The 23,023-nt window shown below is 45.0% G+C and overlaps 1 protein-coding gene across 2 annotated transcripts; it reads left to right on the top strand.

Moving 5' to 3' along the window:
* Window positions 1-493: 493 nt before the first annotated feature.
* On the top strand, window positions 494-22,898 carry PRUNE1 (prune exopolyphosphatase 1). 2 transcript variants are annotated; one of them, XM_047784693.1, is made up of 8 exons: window positions 494-728; window positions 7,970-8,062; window positions 8,758-8,960; window positions 11,477-11,661; window positions 13,156-13,314; window positions 14,830-14,924; window positions 17,439-17,597; window positions 21,031-22,898. In XM_047784693.1, the coding sequence occupies exons 1-8, from the start codon at window positions 690-692 to the stop codon at window positions 21,457-21,459; spliced, it is 1,362 nt and encodes a 453-aa protein (XP_047640649.1). In that variant the 5' UTR covers window positions 494-689; the 3' UTR covers window positions 21,460-22,898. The 2 variants fall into 2 exon arrangements, with proteins under 2 accessions (XP_047640649.1, XP_047640650.1); XM_047784694.1 differs by lacking the exons at window positions 494-728; window positions 7,970-8,062; window positions 11,477-11,661; window positions 13,156-13,314 and having other exon boundaries at window positions 8,885-8,960.
* Window positions 22,899-23,023: the final 125 nt, after the last annotated feature.

Here is a 23,023-nt window from a genome sequence, read left to right as displayed (position 1 = left end):
ATTTGCTGACGCTATAGAAAAAAAGAGGCTATAGAGTTGTAATGGCAGCAACTGGAGTTGGCAAGAGGCTGTAGGAATTAAGTAAAGAAGAGAGGTCAAAGATTATTACGATGTTTTTATATTCCAATATTTTTATAACATGGATAATCACAAAATTGTGATTGCAATGGGTCCGTTTGTTAAAGTAGAGAATTCGAGAAAGTTGAAAAGCCGTTTTTGCCCAGTGTGATTTAAAATGTCAACCAGATGGTCAGTGTAATATATAGGTAGAAAGATGCTATACTTAATCTGACTCAAGAGGGAAAGTTCAGATGCCACAAAGTTTACGTGACGCATTTACACTTGTGTGTCAAATAAGCGATCTCAGAAAATTCTCCTTCCCTCAATTCTTGGGGCCGTTTTGGAGTTTCGGGACTACATTTCCCAGGATGCCTTGCACCACCACCCGCTTCGCGCTTCCCGTGAGTCTCTGGGCGCAGAACTCGGCTTCTGTCTCTGGGGGCGGGGCGACGTCGGATTCTGTGGGCGCCCGCTTACGCACTTCCTCCTGGGGTCCCGGCCGAATGGCTTTATGGCGGGTTCGAGTCCCGCCTCCTGACTCTCGCCTCAAGCCCCTGAGTCCGGGGCGGGGCGCATTTACTGGTTAACCTCTCCGCGGAGAGGGGCGGCGGCACACCTTGGGCTTCACCATGGAAGACTACCTGCAGGGTTGTCGAGCCGCTCTGCAGGTAACGGACCCCTGTCTGTGATCGTAGGGAATGGAGCCTGGGGTCCAGGAAGGACGAAGATGTGGGATCTGGGAAGTCCCGAGGGTCTGTGTGGAGGGAACGCGGAATCGTGTGGTGGGAGCTTGGGATCTGATCAGGCTTGGGGCCTGAGGAGTGAGGGACAAGAACCTACCGCTTGAGAGTGGGAATGCTGCTTGGTCATCTCCTTTTGGGGCTCCTGCCTTTGGGGTCTACCGGAGAGTGGGGAGGAGGAAGCGTGGGTCTGGGTCCTGCCGCTGAGCCGCTGCTCAGTGTCGCTGGATCAGGTCCGGCAAAAGGACCAGGGCTGCGCCCGCCGCGAAATGTATTTGTTCCTTTCACCTCGCCCCTCTTTCAGTTTTCCGCTTACGAAGCCTCCTTGGCCCACTGGCCTCCAGGTAACCCTCCCGCGGTGGGTACGAGGGAACCTGTGACCACGGCTTAGTCGCCTCTAAACGGCGGTTTTTGTCTGGTGGGCCTAAGTCATTCTAAATTAAAGATGGTCATGGTGTTTTACTTTAAATCTGTTTTTAAGATAAACACACACAATACATCAGGTATGTCTGTTGACTCACAACGTGCATTCCTTAGCCTCCGGTTTTCATCCTTAGCCGGGATGGGATAAGCACAAAGTGTGTTTGGAATCAAAACTATAAACATGACTCCTGAATGCTTTGTGGCTTATTTTTGGTGCTCTCTGAGCCAGTTGTAATCTCCCAACCTTGCTGCCTGGTCGTGCAGCATTAGGCTGCTGTCCCCAGTTAGCAGTAAAAAGCTGGTCACCTGGTCCCCCTAACTTCAAGTTACACTGTCCCTGGAGAAACCTAGGCAGGGGGTTGACAATACTTCCTTTTTAAGTATCTTAGACTCTACAAATTCCTCTGGGCAGTAAGATTCTGGTCTTCAACAAATCCTAAATGTCACCTAATTCCTCCTGCAGACTCAGCTGCTGTCATAAATGTGTCCTCACCTGAAGAATGGGGGTAAAGTTCAATTTTAACACCAATTACACCAAATTTTTCCTTGTGAAATACAAATTTGGGGGAAGTTGTTTGAAAGCATAATGCAATTTGGGACCAACTCATTTTGATTACCTCTGATTTCCATCACAGAATTCATTGGAGGACTAATATAAAATCTTTTGGCACCACTGTGAGGGCCAAGCAGTTGGATTTCTGCCCCCTCCCCCCAACCCAAATAACCAATCTCTTTTCCACTATTTGGTAAAGACGTCTTGAACCTGGAGTGGCTCAGTGGTTAACGAACCCAGCTAGCATCCATGAGGACACGGCTTCAATCCCTGGCCTCGCTCAGTGGGTTAAGGATCTGGCGTTGCTGTGAGCTGTGGTGTAGGTCGCAGACGCAGCTCAGATCCTGTATTGCTGTGGCTGTGGTGTAGGCAGGCGGCTACAGCTCCAGTTGGACCCCTAGCCTGGGAACCTCCATGTGCCACGGATTCGGCCCTAAAAGACAAAAAGACCAAAAAAAAAAAGAGTTCTTGAACCTGAAACCTCACCAGATAGCATTTCATTGCATGCATCTCTTCAGCATCTACCCTTCAGAAGTGCCCCAGGTTAAGAGTATATCTCCCTCAAGGGTATGAAGCTGGATTTTTTCAGTATTGCTGATATCTTGACCTTAGTCTGCCTGCATTCATCCCCCAAGGAACAAGATCTAGATCTTCCTTTTTCCAAACTTGTGAACTTGTGAAGGTGAGGAACTATCTTAGCAACCTAGCCAGAACCACCAGAAATGAGAAAATTAGACTCTTAGAATGTTATTAGGTGAACTGGTGGCAGGACATACAGGTAGACACAACAATTTAGGTTGCTTTTAATTATAAAAGTAGTAAATGTACATAGTGAAATAATTTTAATACAAAAAGGATATGAATTTAGAAAAAGAAAAATATCCTTTTTCTTCTTCCTATCCAGTTCTTCAGAGGCCACACTGTTGTTTTTTGTGAAAAGAAGACATGATTTAGACAGAGACACTGTTAAGTCTGAGTGTTTCTATTTAACTACAATATAATTTTTAGGAAATTGTGAATGCTTGACTTTTATACAAGATAGAAAGAGCTGATAACTCAGCCAACTCTCCTGTTAATATGGTATTTTCAGCATTTGATACCAGAGAAATTTTCTGCAGTCTCTGCCACAATGATAGGTGGTTCCATTTAAAAGAAGTTCTGTGTAACTAAATGTCCTATTCATGGTGAGTCATCTTTCACTTTCAGTGGGGAAAAAAAAAAATCTTTGCTTCAGGGTGGGGCTGCTTTCAAGTTTGGGTGTTCATCCAAAAGCCTTTGGATAATCTGTGTTGTCTGCACTTCTCTGGCTTGAGGCAGGAATCAGGAGTGGCTGGCTGTCCTTAGAAATTTGCAGTCCTGGCCTCAGTATCAGTCAGTCCCATTTTTCCCTGCTGGGAAGGCTTCTCTATCTTTGGCTCCTTGTCTTTTTTTTTTTTTCTCCCTCTTAACTATTTTGTAGAGTAGGCATCAGACCAGATTCTGCCTTAGAAGGGAAATGGTTGACTTTGCCCACCCTAAAATCCATCCCCTCTCCTCCCATTGAGGCCACAAAGAACACTAGGATACAGTCGTTTCAACTAGTGGGTTTTTTAAAAGAAAAAAAAAGTTTCTATCTACTTGTGGCTCTCAGATTGGCTTTCTTCCATTGGCAGCTCAGGTTTCCTCATGCGCTAAGTATAGCTATATATGCCCTGAACTCATCTCTGGTGGTCAGAAAATTGAAGCTGTTTGGCTTATGCTTTCAGTTGGTGGGGGATAGGGAGGGGATTAAGAGTTAAACATGTTTGGAGTTCCCATTGTGGCACAGCAGAAATGAATCCGACTAGGAACTGTGAGGTTGTGGGTTCCATCCCTGGCCTTGCTTAGTGGGTTAAGGATCTGGGGTTGCAGTGAGCTGTTTTGTAGGTCACAGACTCAGCTCAGATCTGGCATTGCTGTGGCTGTGGTGTAGGAAGAGTTAAACATGGTTTTTTCTAAATGAAGAGGAGAATGGTTTTGTGTAAGTTAGGCATCCATATACCCACTTGCCAAGGACAGTCTGAGTTTATTGGGACATAATCATTAATTGCAACTCTTTCATTCTCAAAACCCATTGTGGCTCAGCAGAAACAAATCTGACTAGCATCCGTGGGGACGCAGGTTGGATCCCTGGCCCCACTCAGTGGTTTAAGGATTTGCCATGAGCTGTGGTATAGGTCACAGACAAGGCTTGGATCTAACGTTGCTGTGGTGTGCTGGCGTATACCACAGCTGCAGCTCCAATTCAACCCCTAGCCTGGGAACCTCCATATGCCATATGTGTGCCCTAAAAAGCAAAAAAAAAAAAAAAAAAAGTGTACTCATTTGAACAAAGAATATAGTCACCTAACTTGTTAAGGATTTGTAATACATGCCCATGAAGATAGCGAGGTCCTTAAGGTAGTAGTTAAGTTTGTGAGAACCCAAGATGCTGGAAAGGCAGAGGAAGAGATCGATCTGGCCTGGGTGGTAAGGGAGGGCTTGTCTGGACAGGGAAGCCTAGAGAAAGGAGAGGCTGGGAGGGAACTCGTCTTTACTACTACAGAGTATGCTCTCATGTTCCATCTCATTTAATCCTCATAACAGCTTCATGAAGTTGGTTACAGTAGGATCCTCATTTTTATATGAGGAAAGTGAGGCATGGAGAGGCTAAAGTCCCAAGTCAGAGCTGGGATTCAAGCCCAGTCTGTGGTCTTTTCAAATGGCAACTCTGCTGCTCTCAGACAGAGCAGAACAAATAGTGCAAAGGACAGAGCTGGGAATGTGCACATGTTTTGGGAGTGGTAAACGGACCAGTTAGGCTGGGATAATGGTGGGTGCTGACAGGAGAAGGGAATGCCACCACCTCCCTTGGCTGCTCCTGTTCCAAGATTTACTGAAAGCCCCAGAGTATTCCTTTTTTTTTTTTTTCTTTTCAGATTATTCCATTTGTATTAGTTCCTTTTGGTTCCATCTGAGCTCTGCCGAGCACAGGGTGTTATTTACCTTCCTCTGGGGAGCATTTCTCCTCCGCTTAGAGCCATTAAGTTGTATTTGGTTTCTACTTTCTCCTTTTCTGTTTGGTCTTCTCTTGGTGCTCGGGATCTGACTGATTCTGATTTGGCTGCCACTTGGAATGAAGCAGCACGAATGTGAGTTTGGGAAAGTTTCTCCGAGGGCCCCGTCATGCCCAGCAATAGGCCTCTACCCGATTCTCTAAAAGTTGCTCTGCCTTTTCTCTGTTCTTCTTGCCTTTATTCTCCAGAGTCAGGGCCATATGGCCTCTCCTGTTTATATAGTTCCCTCTCTAGAGGACATAGTGCCCTCCCTATGTGCTTCAGTGAGCAAGTTATCTCTGCAGCCACTTATCTCAAGTGCTTTGTTGTCACTTTGGTCCACAGCCATCTGGGCAGTTCTTGGTATCCAGGAAACAGAGGGGCCTTCTCTGGTATCAGAAGGAGGAATTGCAAGTCAGAGGAGTTACTATAGGCCCCCGGGCTTGGGTACAAAATTCTCATATTGTGTTGGCAAAGAGTTTGCTATTGACAAGAATCTTCCCTTTCCCATGCTCTTCAGTAGGAATGGGTCTTGGCTGCCATACTCTTGAAATAGGCTTAGAGAATTGGGCACAGGGGGGAATCTAAGGGCAAACTTTCCCCAGAGCCCCTTTGCTCAAAACCTTGACAGACAACCCCTGCCTTTGTCCTCTCTAGAAGTGGGAGTAGGAGACGGGGAAGAGGGTGGATTAGAAACAAAATCCCAGAGTTCCTTTTATGGCTCAGGGTGTTAGGAACCCAACTAGTATCCATGAGGATGCGGGTTCAATCCCTAGCCTTGCTCAGTGGGTAAAGATCCGGCGTTGCCGTGAGCTGTGGTGTGGATTGCAGACACGGCTGGGATCCTGAGTTGCTGTGGCTGTGGTGTAGGCCAACGGCTACAGCTCCAGTTCAACCCCTAGCCTGAGAACTTCCACATGCCGCAGGTGTGGCCCTAAAAAGAAAGGAAAAAAGTCCCATCTAGTTACTAGATAGGCAATTTATACTACCAGAAGTCTTCTAAAATTGTCCCTTTCTGGCTGTGGTTTTCTGGGAGAGTGAGAGTAACCGCTAACACAGGGAAGATGATTCTAAGTTCTCCTAAATTCTCTTTTTTCCTGAAGTTACATTCCTTGATAAACTGCTCCTTGTTATGTTTTGCTCCTCTGAACACCTTTCCCACTTTTCTAAACTCTTAACATCTAGCAAATCTTCCCTGATTGAAGAAACCAGAGGGGATTTTCACTTTTCTGTAACCCAGTAAGTAGTTCTCAACAGGAGGGGATTTTGCCCTCCCCTCAGTGCCGGGAACATTTGGCAAGTGTGGAGACATTTTTGATTGTCATGGCTGAGGGTGCTGCAAGTGCCTAGTGGGCAGAATCTGGGATGCTGCCAAACATCCTACAATGCGCAGGCATCCCCCAGAACCAGGAATCCTCCAGTCCCAAATGCCAGTAGATTAAGAAACTAACGTGTCTCATTTGTCTTTTTCCCCTTCCTCTCTCTGAAGCAGGTTAAGATAGAAATTCAAAAGTAAACTGGTAAAGAGAATTCTCGTACCCTAAGCTGAATCACGGACTCTGTGGTCTCATTCTACCTGACCAAATGCTTATACTTGGAATGAAATAATAATTCTTTTTTTTTTTTTGGTCTTTTTTTGGTCTTTTTGCCTCTCCTAGAGCTGCTCCTGTGGCACATGGAGGTTCCCAGGCTAGGGATCCAACCAGAGCTGTAGCCACCAGCCTATGCCAGAGCCACAGCAATGCAGGATCCGAGCCACATCTGCGACACACACCACAGCTCCTGGCAATGCCGGATCCTCAACCCGGTGAGCAAGGTCAGGGATCGAACCCGCAACCTTGTGGTTCTCTGTCGGATTTGTTAACCACTGAGCCACAAGGGGAACTCCTGAAATAATAATTCTTATAGTGCTTCCTCCTTCAGTTGTCTTGAGGGTTAAATGACGAGCTAATGCACATTAAAATATTAGAACAGTACATGGCATGCTCAATAAATATTTCAAAATAAAACTTCTGTCTTTGCTATTGTGGGCACCTATAGGTTTTCATGTATTTAAAATTCTGAGGAGATGCAAGGGAACAAGGTTAATCATAACAGCAAATGTGCCTCCCTCCTTAGAGTTCTTATCAGCTGCTGGACTTTTCAAAGCTTTAAAAATAAAAGTTCTAGCAGCAGCATTAGCAGCTGTTCTTACTTTAATCTGAACCTGCTAGGGAAAGCGTCTGTTTCTTTGCTTGTGAGAATGTTGATTATTTCTGGTTATCATTGAAGCCTCTCACGGTAAGGGGGAGTTTTCATGGACTGGATAACTGGATACTGGACTAGATCTTCATTTTTTCTTTCAGCCATGCCCATGGCATGTTGAAGTCCCTGGGTCAGGGATCAAACCCTTGCCACAGCAGTGACATACTATGTTTACTTTTCTTTCTTTCTTTTCTTTTTTTTTTTTTTTTTTTGTCTTTTTAGGGCTGAACCCACAGCATATAGAAGTTCCCTGGCTAGGGGTCGAATTGGAGCTGCGGCTGCTGGCCTACACCACAGCCACAGCAATGTTGGATCTGAGCCTCATCTGCAACCTACAGTACACCTCACATGGCAGCACTGGATCCATAACCCACTGAGCGAGGTCAGGGATTGAACCTGCATCCTCATGGATGCTAGTCAGGTTTGTTGCTGCTGAGCTGCAACAGGAACTCCTTTACCTTCAAAGTGTGTTCACCTATTCTTATGATTTAGAATTGCAAGAACTCTTTTCCCTATTTTGAAAACAGGGAAAAAACGCAGACCAGAGTTAATATGGTTTGAATACATCAGCTACCCCAAATGCTCTACCCAAAGAAGCATAAGAACCAGAGAATTATTTACTGCTGTACTTCTGAAAGTTAACATTCAAGGAAACAGTGTGGCAGAGAGGAAGGAGCACTTTTCTACTAACTAGATGTGTGTGGAATGGTTAAAGCTTAGCTGAAACACATATGCTCTTTTCACTAACATTCTAATCCATGAAATGAGGATCCATAAGAGTATTTGACCTACCTCCTCCAGGAAGATCAGTGATAGGATGTGTGTGCAAGTGACTATAAGGTAAACAGACATGGAGAGAAAACTTCTGTTCATTTCCCATTCTCCTTCCTCTCTAGGAGTCCCGACCCTTACATGTTGTTCTGGGAAATGAAGCTTGTGACTTGGACTCAATGGTATCAGCTCTTGCCCTGGCTTTTTACCTGGCAAAGGTAAGTGCTCAGGAACGGAATGAAAAGATTTGGATTCAAGACCCAGCTCTGGTGGTATAGGTCACAGACATGGCTTGGATCTGCTGTGGCTGTGGTGCAGGCCAGCAGCTGTAGCTCCAATTGGACCCCTAGCCTGGGAATCTCCATATGCCTTGGGTGTGGCCCTAAAAAAAAAAAAAAAAAAAAAAAAAAAAGACCCAGCTCTGCTATTTAGCAGCATGTAGCCCTGGGTAAGTCAAATCCCTCAACTTTGCTGAGTCTCATGTCACCGTCTATAAAATCTGAAGTGATAATACTTTGCAGTGTTGCTGTGAGGATCAAATGAGCAAATGTATTTTGAAGAATTTGAAACCATAAAGCAGTATTCAAACAGTTAGTTATTGAGGTTCCTTATGGGTATCAGTGGTCTGTGTGTATTCCTTATGCCCGTGTCAGCTCTGGAGAACTGATAGTCCCTTCCTGGCAGCATCTAGAAATAGTTCTCTTCCATGAGTTGTCTTGTTGCCCTTCCTATTTTTGCTAAGAAGGAGAGAGAGCAAGAGTTGGGTGATTTTTTGATAAGGCTGGGTGATTCCAGCTTTGAGAAAGGCAATGACTTACCCAAGATCGCATCTCCCTTGATCCCAATAGTCTTGTTACTTTTCCCGCCCTTTACATAACACAGCCATACCTTCTGTTTTCACTTTCCTATCCAGACAACTGAGGCTGAGGAAGTCTTTGTGCCAGTTTTAAATATAAAACGTTCTGAGCTACCTCTACGAGGTGACAACGTCTTCTTCCTTCAGAAGATTCACATTCCAGAGTCCCTCTTGATTTTCCGGGATGAGATTGACCTCCATGCATTGCACCAGGCAGGCCAGCTCACCCTCATCCTTGTTGACCACCATGTCTTACCCAAGTAAGTGGAAAGAAGCTAAGCCGACACTTATCATGTGCCATAGGCTGTGATGAGTCAGATTTTTAAAGAAAGAAGGTGTGCGTTCAGGGATCTCACAGGTTAATCGTAGTTGATGGGCGATATCAGATACAGAAAGGCAATAAAAAATATTGTCAGCTCTCTAGTTATACAAGCAATAAAGAAGTAGAAACGTGGAGTGTTCCAACTAAAGGATAACTCAGAAAGAATTTAAATCTACCTTTGGTATCATTTTACCATTTCATGGCAGATTTATAGTAATAGAAACCTTTGAATAATGGTTACAACTGTATTTTTAACTTTTAAAAAGGTAGCAAAATTATTTTCTACAGAAAGCAATATCTCCTTAGCATCTGTTTAACAAATGTGCACATCTATAATAATTCCATCCCTACTTTAGAACTGGGAAAAAAACCTGCCAACAAAGCAACTCGAGTACGAGACCTTCCCAAGTTTGTCTGACTCCGCTAATACTAATATGTGTATTTTTTCCTTGAGCACCCTGGTTATAATAGGACATTGACAGGAGGACAGCCTAAGGGCACTAATCCATCTGTCCACTCACTCATTAATATGCTTCTGTTTAGAGGATGAAGAGGGGATGGGGTCTGTTCTCAAGAAGCTTTCAGTCAGGAGGAGGGAACTAGGCAAACAGGTAATTGTAATAGGTGTTAGAGGTGAGTCATAACCGTCCCTCTCGGGACAGTAGGTGCATGAAGGATGGAGTGGTTAATGTACCGGGGGAGCAGGAGGTCAGGAGAGGTTTCCTTGCAGAGTTAATCTTTGATCTGTCTCGAAAGGAGAATATGTATTTGTTTGACGTACGAGGAGGTAAGGTAATTAGGAAAAGCATTCAGGCAGAGTAATTAATATAAGCAAATGCAGGCAGGCGTGAAATAGCATGGTGAGTTGCTATGGCCAGAGCATAAAATATGAGGGAGAAGGGGGACATAAAAGATAAAGGAGTTCCTGCTGTGGCCCAGTGTGTTAAGAACCTGACTGCAGCAGCTCGGTTCACTTCGGAGGCACAGGTTCATTCCCCACCCAGTGCAGTGGGTTAAAGGATCTAATGTTGCCGCAGCTGCTGCTCAGGTTGCAGCTGTGGCTCGGATTCAGTACCACACCTGGGAACTTCCATGTGCCAAGGGTGCAGACATAAAAAGATGAAAAAAAAAAAAAAAGAGGAGTTCCCATTGTGGCTCCAGCAGTCAGGGGTTAACGAATCTGACTAGCATCCATGAGGATGAAGGTTCAATCCCTGGCCTCGCTCAGTGGGTTAAGGATCTGGTGTTGACGTGAGCTGTAGTGCAGGTTGCAGATGTGGCTTGGATCCTGCATTGCTATGGCTATGGTGTAGGCCAGCTGCTATAGCTCCGATTAGACACCTAGTCTGGGACCCTCCATATGCTGCTGTTGCAGCCCTAAAAAGTGGGGGCGGGGGGAAGATAAGGAGTTCCCTGGTGACACAGCGAGTTAAGGATCCAGTGTTGTCACTGCTGTGGCTTAGGTCACTGCTGTGGTATGGGTTTGATCCCTGGCCCGGGAACTTCCACATGTCTCAGGTGTGGCCCAAAAGAAAAAGAAAAAAATAGGACGACAGAGGTAGGCAGAGGCCAGACCTTGTAGGCCCTGCCAAGGAGATTAGACTTTATTTTAGGGCAGTGGGGAACTATTACTAATTCTATTTATTCCAGGTCCTAGCAGAATCAAATTTACTTTTTTTTTGTCTTTTCTAGGGCTGCACCCGAGGCATATGGAAGTTCCCAGGTTAGTGATTGAATCAGAGCTGTAGCTGCCAGCCTATGGCACAGCCACAACAATGTAGGATCCGAACCGCGTCTTCCACCTATACCACAGCTCACAGCAACACGGGATCCTTAACCCACTGAGCGAGGCCAGGATTCGAACCCGCAACCTCATGGTTCCTAGTTGGATTCGTTAACCACTGAGCCATGACCGGAACTCCTCAAATTTACATTTTTCAAATGCTCATTCAGGTAGAGTTATAGAGGACAGGTTAGGAGGGTCCTGGAAGCAGGTGTTTGTTAAGGAGCTATTAGAATAGTTCAAGATCAGCGGGGATCTAGTAGCAGTAGCAGAGGGTTGGAAAGGAGGGAATGGGTGGGAATTGCGATAGAAGCAACAGGATCTGGTGACCTGCATGGAATTTGGATATTAAGTGAATTGAGGGAACAGGAGAGGTTTGAATGTTGGGTGTCCAGGGTGTCAGCTGGAAAGGCAATCCTAAAGGACAACAAATATGGGTGGGTGAGATACTGGTAGTAGATACTATCAAATTTGCTTATACACTACTTAAAGATGACTTCACTTGTAATATTTAAGAGAAGAATTGAGAGGAATGAGGCAGAGGTAGTGTGATCAGAGGTCTAAGTGTGCCTAAGATTTCTGTATTTTCTTCCTAAATAAGGTGCAGCTGGAGTGCTCCTACCTATCTTTCTTTCTCTCCCCCACCCCACACCCCTCTTTTCCCCACACAGAACTGACGCAGCTCTAGAGGAAGCAGTAGCAGAGGTGCTAGACCATCGACCCATCGATCAGAAACACTGCCCTCCTTGCCATGTTTCAGTTGAGCTGGTGGGGTCCTGCGCTACCCTGGTGACAGAGAGAATCCTGCAGGGGGCACCAGAGATCTTGGACCTGCAAATCGCAGTCCTTCTGCATGGTAATGGTGGCTTGGGGGTTGGGACCTTACTAGTTCCTCTGTTCCCATACCAGGGAAGGGAGAGTCGAACAGTCTTGATTCTTCCAGGCTGACCACACCCTCCCAAAGCCATTTAGTCCGTATTGAAGGAGAGGATTGTTTCTGAGGGGCAATTAGGCATTAAAAGGCTGTGGGATACTTTGTTTTTAAAGGCCTGCAGAATACTTTGTGGAAAAAAAGCAGAAAGGAAGCACAGAATAACAGACCTAGAAGCTGCCTATTAGCAGCCTTGGGTAATGGAAAGAGGACTAGCCAAAGAAGCAGGACATTAATTTTAATACCTTGTCCACCCAGGAAGTGGTTATGTGACCTTGAACAAATCTCTTAACCTTTCCTTTTTTTTTTTTTTGGGTCTTTTGTCTTTGTCTTTTCAGGGCTACACCTGTGGCATATGGAGGTTCCTAGGCTAGGGGTCCAATCAGAACTGAAGCCGCCAGCCTACGCCACAGCAACACAGGATTTAAGCCATGTCTGAGACCTACACCACAGCTCACAGCAACGCCGGATCCTTAACCCATTGAGCAAGGCAAGGGATCGAACCTGAGTCCTCATTGATGCTAGTTGGGTTCATTAACTGCTGAGCCACAACAGGAATTCCATTTTTTTTGTTGTTTTCATTTTTGCCTTTTCAGGGCTGCACCCATGGCATATGGAAGTTCACAGGCTAGGGGTCGAATCGGAGCTGCAGCTTCTGACCACAGCCATAGCCACAGCAACACAGGATCCAAGCCAAGTCTATGACCTACACCACAGCTCATAGCAATGCCAGATCCTTAACCCACTAATCAAGGCCAGGGATCAAACCCTCGTCCTCATGGATATTAGTCAGGTTTGTTACTGCTGAGTCACAAGGGGAACTCCTAAACTTTCTTGTTTTTATTTTCTCCATTTCTAATAAAAAAGAGGAAAGAGAGAGAGAGAATTAGATTAGACTATCTCTTCCAACTGGAATTTGTCCTATGGAAGAGAGGTCATCTCTGACTAGGTTTCGAAATCTCCAAAAGGATTGAGATGCTCACACTTCCTTTCTATCTTTTCCCCATGTACATTTTTATTTTTTATTTTATTTTTTTTAAGGGCCACATCTGGGGCATATGGAAGTTCCCAGGTTAGTGGTAGAATTAGAGCTGCAGCTGCTGGCCTACACCACAGCTCGCAGCAACACTGGATCCTTTAACCCACCTAAGCGTGGCCGGGGATCAAACCCACATCCTCCTGGATACTAGTCAGATTCTTAACCTGCTGAGCCACAACAGGAACTCCGTCCCTGCCTATGCTAGCTTGGATTTGGGGTGTCTTACTCTGGACACTGTCCCAGTTTCTTGTTTTGCTTTCAGTGAGTTGCCACACAGTCGTTTCTGTATTGTGTCCAGTTGGTTTGAGGGTTATGTGTGTTCTAGTGGTCGTGAATAGAGAGACACAGGATTTGAGTTCTGCCATCCTCCTTCCCCACAGGAACAATCATCCTGGACTGTGTCAACATGGACCTTAAAATTGGAAAGGCAACCCCAAAAGACAACAAATATGTGGAGAAACTGGAGGCCCTCTTCCCAGATCTGCCTAACAGAAACGACATCTTTGATTCCCTGCAGAAGGCAAAGTTTGATGTATCAGGTACAAAGTATTAAGCTGGTGGATAAAACCCATGTTCATTATATTCTCAAATAGCATCAGGACAAGTTTAGAACATGCATAAGATTTAACTTTAAACCGGAAAGAATTTGGCCCTCCTTATCTATGTATATGAAACCCAACTATGGGCCAACCATGCTGCATTTTTCAGAGTGAGATCTAAATAATTGGTTAGGGAAACAGAAGAAACATTTAGGGTCAATATACAAAGGACACGAAAGAGGATTTTTAAAAATTTTGCTTGCCTGCATCTATTCCCTTTCTTCTGATAATTCATCTCCGTTTTTCTCTAGGAAACAACCCTTTTCCTATGCTTCATCTATATGGTTTCAATGTTTCAGACAGTGAAGTATTGACTTTATTTATTTATTTATTTATTTTTTTGGGAGCTGCACCTGCAGCATATAGAAGTTCCTAGGCTAAGGGTCAAATTGGAGCTGCAGCTGCCAGCCTACACCACAGCCACAGCAACACTAAATCCAAGCCTTGTCGGCAGCCTACGCTTCAGCTCACAGCAGTGCTGGATCCTTAACCCACTGAGTGAGTGAGTGAGGTCAGGGATCGAATGCACATCTTCCTGGATACTAGTCAGAGGATACTAGTTTGTTACTGTTAAGTCACAGTGGGAACTCCCCATAATTTTTTAACTAGCTACTGCCTGTTGACATAAAAAAGAAAGAAAGAAAAGTTTCACATGTACTTTAGAAAGGTCAAACTACACAGAATGGGGGAAACCAGTAGTAAAACCTCTCTTCTTCCATTTAACGTTCTCCCCAAAGTCCCTTGCTCTGCAGGTAACTATTGTGACTTGGTAATTTAAAGTAATTTTTTATTTTGTTTTATTTTATTTTTTGTCCTTTTGTCTTTTCTAGGCTGCACCTGTGGCATATGGAGGTTCCCAGGCTAGGGGTACAATCGGAGCTGTAGCTGCCAGCCAGAGCCACAGCACCGCAGGATCTGAGCCGCATCTGTGACCTACACCACAGCTCACGGCAACACCGGATCCTTAACCCACTGAGCGAGGCCAGGGATGGAACACGCAACTTCATGGTTCCTAGTTGGATTCATTAACCACTGAGGCACAATGGGAACTCCTAAAGTAATTTTTTAAAGTAGATTTCTAGGAGTTCCTGTCATGGTGCAGCGGAAATGAATCTGACTAGGAGCCAAGAGTTGCGGGTTCGATCCCTGGCCTCGCTCAGTGGGTTAAGGACCCGATGTTGCTGTAGCTGTGGTGTAGGCTGGCAGCTGTAGCTCTGATTAGACCCCTAGCCTGGGAACCTCCATATGCCATGGGTACAGCCCTAAAAAAAACAAAAAATAAATAAAAAATAAAGTAGATTTCTATTATATAATTCCTGAGTTATCAGCCCTGTTCATTGCCCCAAAGAGAGGCTATGTTTTTCCTCTTTCTTTACCTGTCTTGGTGTCCTCATCCTCCTGGTCTTAGAGCCCTGTGTTATCTTGGTTAACCCCTAGTCTCACATCACTTTCTAGGACTGACCACAGAGCAGATGCTAAGAAAAGACCAGAAGACCATCTCCAGACAAGGCATTAAGGTGGCTATTAGCGCAATATATATGGATTTGGAGGTAAGAGCATGGTGTAGGTGTGGGTGGAGAGAGAAAACGTTTGTTTTTGTATGTAACCTTGCCCCTTACTCCAGGCTCACCTCCAAGATAAACCTCCTACCTGCCTACTTTTCTCCATCTCTACTGTAACTCCCACAGTCCATCATCTCTCACTACACTGCTGCAATGGCCTCTATTCTGGTTTCTCTGCCTCCACTCTTGACCTTTACAAACGGTGCTCCCCAAAGCAGTCAGAGTCTCTTTAAGACATAAGTAAGATCATATCAGCCCCCTCCCTTTACTGCTTTTTCATTGCACTTCTAATAAAATCTAACGGCCTTAACTGTGGTTTACAGCGCCCTCTTTTGTCTTTCTCTCTGACACCTTATCTCGTTCCAGCCCCATTCCTGTATGCACAGTACTGCAGCCACCCTGCTTGCAGAACCATCAAGCTCACTCCCAGCTCAGAGCCTTCACACTTGCTTTGCCTTTTTCAGAACTGGCTCCTTGTCATTCAGGACTTAGCTCAGACGATTCCTCTTTTAAGCAGTTTTTCCTGACCACTCTAACTAAAGTAATATCCTCTGTGCACAAAAATCTCTAAAAATTATCTTATTTTGTTCACATCATAGCACTTAAACTGGAATAACTGTGTTTGTGGTGTGCTTGGTTATTGTCTCTATTCCTCTGCTAATTTATCGGCTTCACTAGAGTAGGGATCCTGTTTCTTTTGTCTCTGCTGTATCTTCAGGACCTTTACTAGCACATAGTCAATTCTTAATAAATTTTGTCCAATGGGGGAATGAATATAACTTTGACAGTGTTTTTTGTTTTCTTTTTTATAGCTGAACCTGCAACATAACAGAAGTTCCCAGGCTAGGGGTTGAATTGGAGTTGCTACAGCCACAGCCATGTAGCGTCTGAGCCACATCTTCAACCCACACCATAGCTCACAGCAATTCTGGATGCTTAACCCACTGAGGCCAGTGAGGCCAGGGATCAAACCTGCATCCTCCTGGATACTTGTTGGATTCTTAATCCCCTGAGCCACAATGGGAAATCCCAATAGTTGTATTTTAACACCTGGTTCCATGTCATATTGGTTTAAACCATCCAACAACCTGGTCTAAACACATACTCTCAGAGACTGCATAGTTTTCCATTAAATAACATGTCAAAATACTAAATAATTGAATAAAACAGAGTAGCATAGCTTCTTCCCTGCTACTCATAACCTAGTTTGGGAACCAAACTTAAGAAGACAAAAGGCTTGCCAAGTGCCATAATCACAGTCAAACTGACTCATTCGAAATGTCAAGGATAAAGAAAAACCTTGATCTGAAGCAGCTGGTGCTATTCATTGGAGGAAATGCTGCATGAGATTTTGGAGAAGAATATAGATAGACCGAGAATGAAGAGCCAGAGTTCTCTTGTGGCACAATGCGTTAAAGATCTGGTGTTGTCACTGCAGCAGCTTGGGTTGCTGCTATGGCTCAGGTTCAGTCCCTGGCCTGGGGAACTTCCACATCCAAGGGTACAGTCAAAAAAAAAGAATGAAGAGCCAAGGATGCAGTTTTCATGTGTCTGTACTTATTTGTATGCACCATTGTTTTGTTTTAGAATAAAAATACCCACAAGGCAAAGACCTTGCTTGTTTGATTGCAAGAGCAGGAGAGCCTTGTAGATGCCAGGCATGTTATATATGTTACGATTTTTTAATTCTTTTTTTTTTTTTTTTGCCATTTCTTGGGCCACTCCTGTGGCATATGGAGGTTCCCAGGCTAGGGGTCCAATCACAGCAATAGCTGCCAGCCTACCCCACAGCCACAGCAATGCGGGGATCCGAGCCACATCTGCAACCTACACATATAGCTCACGGCAACGCCGAATTCTTAACCCACTGAGCAAGGGCAGGGATCTAACCCAAAATCTCATGGTTCCTAGTAACCACAGATTCGTTAACCACTGCGCCACGACAGGAACTCCCGATTTTTACAGTTGTGTTCGGTAAATGTTTTATACTCATTTTACAGATGAGGAAACTTAAGTCCTGGGATCCCAGATCAAATAGGCTGGTGGGTAATAGAGCTAACTTTCAAAGTAGTTCTGTTTGAACCCAAAGCCTGTATTATTCTCCCCATTTTTTTTTTTTTTTTTTTGCTTTTTAGGGCCAAACCCACAGCATATGGGAAGTTCCCAGGCTAAGGGTCAAATTGGAGTTACAGCTGCTGGCCTATGCCACGCTTGTGGCAACGCAAGATTCTTGACCCACTGAGCAAGGCCAGGGATCGAACCCTCGTCCTCATGGATACTAGTCGGGTTCGTTTCTGCTGCGCCGTAATAGGAACTCCTCCCCATTCTATCTATATATTGCTTTCCAGCACATAAGTAGCACAGGATGAATACCAGATACCTCTTTTATGGAGTACAAGTTCCAGGTTAACATGCAAAGACACCTTCATAAGCATCTTCTGTTGAGGGTGATCAGGAAGGTCCAGTTGCAGCCCTCATCCCTGTCCATTTCTTCTCTTTTAGGCCTTTCTGCAGAGGTCTGGCCTCATTGCAGATCTCCATGCCTTCTGCCAGGCTCACAGCTATGATGCCCTGGTCGCCATGACTATCTTTTTCAACACTCACAATGAGCCAGTGCGACAGTTGGCTGTCTTCTGTCCCCACACAGCACTCCAAGTGATGGTGAGTCTCTCTCCGTTCTGCAGCCGGAGGGCCCTATAGAGCTTTGCCTGTATGCACTGCCCTGTGCTATAAAGGCGTCTCCTTGGTTCTTATATTTATAGAGGTCTCTTACTCTATTTCCAGAACCTCCTCTCCCCACTTTTTTCCATTCTCTATATATGTGAATATTTTTTAATTATACTGTTGTTGAGAAAGGGAGATTCCAAAGAGAATTAGAGGGAAGTTCCCATTGTGGCTCAGCAGATTATGAACCTGAATAGTATCCATGATGATGGGGGTTCAATCCCTGGCCTCACTCAGTGGGTTAAGGATCTGGTATTGCCGTGAGCTGTCGTGGAAACGGATGTGGCTCGGATCTGGCATTGCTGTGGCTGTGGCGTAGGCCAGCAGCTGTAGTTCTGATACCACCTCTAGCCTGGGAACTTCCATATGTTGCAGGTGTGGCCCTAAAAAGCAAAAAAAAAAAAAAAAAAATTCCAAAGAGAGTTAGAGACATAATCCCTACTTAGAAGGAATTGAAATCGGGTTAAAAGGTCATTTTGTAAATCTGGAGTTAAAAAACTTGATTCTTGGAATTCCCACTGTCACTCAGCAGTAACAAACCTGAATAGTATCTATGACGATGCAGGTTCGATCCCTGGCCCCACTTAGTGGGTTAAGGATCCATTGTTTCCCTGAGCTGTGGTGTAGGTCGCACGTGCTGCTTGGATCCCTCATTGCTGTGGCTGTGGTGTAGGCCGGCAGCTACAGCTCTAATTTGACTCCTAGCCTAGGAACCTCCATATGCTGGCAGTTCGGCCCTAAAAAGACAAAAAAAAAGTAAAATAAAAAATAAGAGTGGACTTAAGGCAATCCAGGGATTCTTTGGGTTTCTTAGCAGTGAGGACTGCTAAAGACTGGTCTGACTATAGCCAGATAATCTTTTTTGTTCATAAAAGGTATGTCCACCCTTTCCCACCTCTCTTTGCCTTTATCTTCTCCTCCAGGAAGCAAATGTTAATTTCATTCAGTGGAAGGTAGGTTGACATTGTAGAAAGAACCACAGAATTTTTTGGGGGGGCGGGGGTTGATTTTTTTGGCCACACTGGTGGTATGCGGAAGTTCTCGAGCCAGAGATAGAACCTGAGCCACAGCAGTGACAATGCTGGATCCTTAACCCACTGAGCCACCACGGAATTCCAAAACTACAGTTTTTAAAGGTATATAGATATGCTTTTCTGTGCCAGATTTGCCACTTACCTGCTCTTTGACCGAAGGCAAGTCAGTTGACTTCTGAGTCTGTAGGTGGCATGTTACCACCTCCTAATTAGTCTGATGTGATCATTAAACATAATGTCACATGTAAAGTGCAGTACTGAGCACAGTGTACTCTTACTCATCGTGTCATGAAGGAAAGGTTGCTTTGGCTGTAAGAAGTACTTCTCCCTGCCTTCCCAAATCTCCCCACCACAGTCCCTCTGAAAGCCTGCAGGTATCTGATGACTCTACCATTGCCCAGGCTGCCACTGTGCTGGGAAATAGAAGTCCTCTTTTCACAGTCTGCCTGCCATTTCCTCTCTTACTCTTTTGTCAGGAATAGTATAATTGGAACACCAGGTTTAGTAGCAGACCTGAGTTCAAGTATTAGCCTTGCTTCATTCAAACTTGACCTTCTGGAGTTCCCGTCGTGGCTCAGCAGAAACAAATCTGACTGGCATCCGTGATGACGCATGTTTGATCCCTGGCCTTGCACATTGGGTTAAGGATCTGGAGTTGCCGTGAGCTGTGGCGTAAGCCAGCAGCTATAGCTCAGATTCAACCCCTATCCTGGGAACCTCCATATGCCGCGGGTGTGGCCCTTAAAAGACAAAAAAATATATGTATACAAACTTGACTGTCAGCAAGTTACTAATCTGTCTAAGCCTCAGTTTCCCTACCTGTAAATGAGGATAATAGTAATATCAACCTGTAAGGTCGTGGTTTTTTGTTTGTTTGTTGGGTTTGTTTTTTTGGGTGTGTTTTTTTTTTTTTGCCTCGACCTGGGAAATTCCCTGGCTAGTGATCCACCCCACACCACAGCAGTGAACCACGTGCTGTAGTGACAATGCCACATCCTTAACCCACTGCGCCACAAGAGAACTCCAGTTTTGGAGTTCCCATTGTGGCTCAGTGGTAACGAACCTGGCTAGTATCCATGAGGATGTAGGTTCAATCCTGGCCTCGATTAGTGAGTTAAGAATCCAGCATTGCCATGAGCTGTGGTGTAGGTCTCAGACGCAGCTTGGATCCTGCATTGCTGTGGCTGCGGCATAGGCCAGGAGTTGCAGCTCTGATTTGGCCCCTAGCCTGGGAACTTGTGTATGCCGCATAAGCAGCCCTTAAAAAAAAAAAGGCAAAAAAAGGAGAACTCCAGTTTTTATTTTACTTATTTTTTGGGCCACATTCACAGCATGCAGAGGTTCCCAGGCCAGGCATCAAACCCATATCATGTCTGTAACCAGAGTCACAGCAGTGACAACACAGGTCCTTAACCCACTCAGCCACCAGGGAACTCCACCTGTAAGGTAGTTTTGAGGGTTACAGAAGATAATTTTTTTTTCTTGCTTCCCCCATGGCATGTGGAAGTTCCTGGGCCAGAATTCGGACCTGAGTCATAGCAGTGGCAATGCTGAATCCTTAACTGTTAGGCCACCAGGGAACTCCCCAAACCAGATAATATTTGAAATTGGCCAGACAATGCCTAGCAACTTCCCATTCCCACTTTGATCTGTTCATTCTTTCTGCTTCTCTCCTTCCCCTGACCTCAGTATATAGATGCTTGTCCCAGCTCAGCTAAGGATAGAGTTCAAGATTTGGGGGGGTTTTTTGTTTGTTTGTTTTTTTATCACCATACCTGTGGCATATGGAAGTTCCCAGGATAGGAGTCAAATTGGAGCTGAAGCCGCTGACCTACACCATAGCCACAGCAGTGCAAGATCTGAGCCACATCTGCGATCACGGCAACGCCAGATCCTTAACCCACTGAGTGAGGCAGGGATTGAACCTGCGTCTTTGTGGATACGATTCGGGTTCTTAATCATTGAACCACGACAGGCACTCCAGAGTTCAAGTTTCTGAGCACAGGATTACCCTTGGAAACAACACTAGGTTAGGAGTCAAGAGTCCAGGTTCTGTTTCAGACTCTACCATCATCTACATTATTTTGTTCAGAACACTTAATTCCTTTGGGCTTTGGTTACTTATTAATAAAATGAAATATATGATCTCGAACATTTCTTCTGTTTCTAAAATACTATGTATATTAACTGATGTGCCTTTTATTGTAAGCGACAAAACCACTCTGGATGACCTAATTTAAAAAACGCTTTTTCTCCTCATTAGAGAAGCCTGTTACTTAGACGCCTCAGCTCTTTGCTTCACCCCCTTATATACCATCTCCCTTTCTTGTCTTTAGATCTGTGGAGTCCTGGAAAGCTCCCATTCTCCATCCCTGAAGCTGGTCCCTGTCCCAAGCACCCACCCTAACCTCCAAGCCTATCTTCAAGGCAACACCCAGGTCTCTCGAAAGAAACTTCTACCTCTGCTCCAGGAAGCCCTGTCAGCATATTTTGACTCCATGAAGAGCCCTTCAGGACAGCCTGAAACAGCGGGTGTGTCTAGGGAGCAGGTGGACAAGGAGTTGGACAGGGCAGGTAACTCCCTGATTTCTGGACTGAGTCAAGATGAGGAGGAGCCTCCACTGCCCCCAACGCCCATGAACAGCCTGGTGGACGAGTGCCCTCTGGATCAGGGGCTGCCCAAGTTCTCAGCCGAGGTCATCTTTGAGAAATGTAGTCAGATCTCGCTGTCAGAATCTACCACTGCCTCCCTTTCCAAGAAATGACTGTTGGGAGGGGAGGGGAAAGTGAGAGACGTTGCTTGAATCACCCCGAATGCATGTTCTGAGATGTTTCAGCAGTTCTGTCTTCATTGTTCTAGGATCTGGTATACTGTTCTTTTAAACCTAGGAGGAGAAAGAAGTGAAGAAAAGCTGAGCTGGCTTTCTACCTTTTCCCCACAGTCTCTACCAATCAAACAGATTTTATTACTAAATTAACTCTTTAAATCTGCACTGAGTCTCTTCTATTTCATTTGCTAGGGTCATAATGAAATAACATACATATTTCCAGCAGAGTTGCACAAAAGAATGTATACCCCAAAAGTGCCCTCAGTCAGGCTCTTTAATGGAACTAGTATTTCTCATAGAACCAAACATTCATTGTCTCCGTATATCCATTTTTTCTCTTGTTAGTTCAAATATTTATTGAATACAATACCTACTTTAAGCTTATTCCAGTTTTCAGCCTTCAGCTGGTTTCCACCTCCATGACTCCTCCTTCTCTCCCCAATTAGGGGATGGTGTCTGTTTCCCAGATGGCCAAATTGCTGTTCTGAGCTTATTGTGACTCTTTTGGAATTGTCTGGGAGCAGGTTAAAGGCCATTATCTTCTGTCCTGATGAGGTGGCCCAGCTCTCAGTTTCTCTGAGCTCCTCTGACCTAGAGCCACAGGCATCCCGAAGAGACACAGGAGATCCCTGCTTCTTGGAGCTCAGGAGACACCTGGGAGGGCTTTAAGGTCTGACAGGACTTCCCAGAGGACAGGAGAACTCCAGTGGGAGCCCAGCTCTGTCAACGACGTATCCGTCTAACCTCTCGTTCATCGTAAAAGGAAACATGGGGTTTCATACCAAGTGCTATAAACTGTGTCTCTTGTCAGGACACTCACTCCTCTAGGTCTCACGTCTCCATCTGCAAAACTGGGGATCAGGACTAGATGCTCGCTGGTTTCTGTGATCTGCCTCTTGCCACCATCCTTTCTCAGCTCTGCTTCTCTGGAGGTTTTTTTGGTTTGTTGTTTACTTCGGTTTTCCCTGGGAATGCTCAGGGTCACTGGATTGTCTCTTTATATGTGATCGTACCAAGTACTCAGCCTTATGTAGCATGTACAGGTATAGTGACCCAGCAAAGAGCTCTCTCCCACTGACTTGTTCTGCATGTGTAGTCTCCCTTTTTTTCTTCAGACCAACCTGTTCCCCCTTTTCCTACCCGACAGCTCTTTTCCCTGTAAGTTGTTACCAGTTTCGCTGATTAGTGGGGTACGTGATGGTTTGGGCATGATGTCTTCATATGAGGGGAACAGTATGACTTCCTTTGAGGAGATGATGTTTGTAGCTGTTGGAAAGTAAATAGTGGTGTGATTACTGAACCAAAGGAATTTATGTTTTGTAACTTGGGTACTTTATTTTGCATTTTGTTAAAGTATTAAATACTTTTTTCCTGTTTGGGGGTCTTGTCTCTTTTTACAACTATAATCAGGCCTTCACCTCTGATAATTGTTTTAACCTCCTCAGGATTCATTTCCCTTTTTTCTGCTGTACTTACTGTTCACCTTCTAGTGCGTCTTTTT

Source organism: Phacochoerus africanus, chromosome 6, assembly GCF_016906955.1.
Source record: "Phacochoerus africanus isolate WHEZ1 chromosome 6, ROS_Pafr_v1, whole genome shotgun sequence".
NCBI classification, from domain to species: Eukaryota; Metazoa; Chordata; class Mammalia; order Artiodactyla; family Suidae; genus Phacochoerus; species Phacochoerus africanus.
This window is presented reverse-complemented; position numbering and strand designations above follow the sequence as displayed.

Excerpts from the sequence above, each read along its gene's own strand:
- PRUNE1 (XM_047784693.1), top strand. The coding sequence starts at position 690 with ATGGAAGACTACCTGCAGGGTTGTCGAGCCGCTCTGCAG. Across the intron at positions 13,315-14,829 it reads GGCAAAGTTTGATGTATCAG|GACTGACCACAGAGCAGATG; the intron begins GTACAAAGTATT and ends ATCACTTTCTAG. Across the intron at positions 14,925-17,438 it reads CAATATATATGGATTTGGAG|GCCTTTCTGCAGAGGTCTGG; the intron begins GTAAGAGCATGG and ends CTTCTCTTTTAG.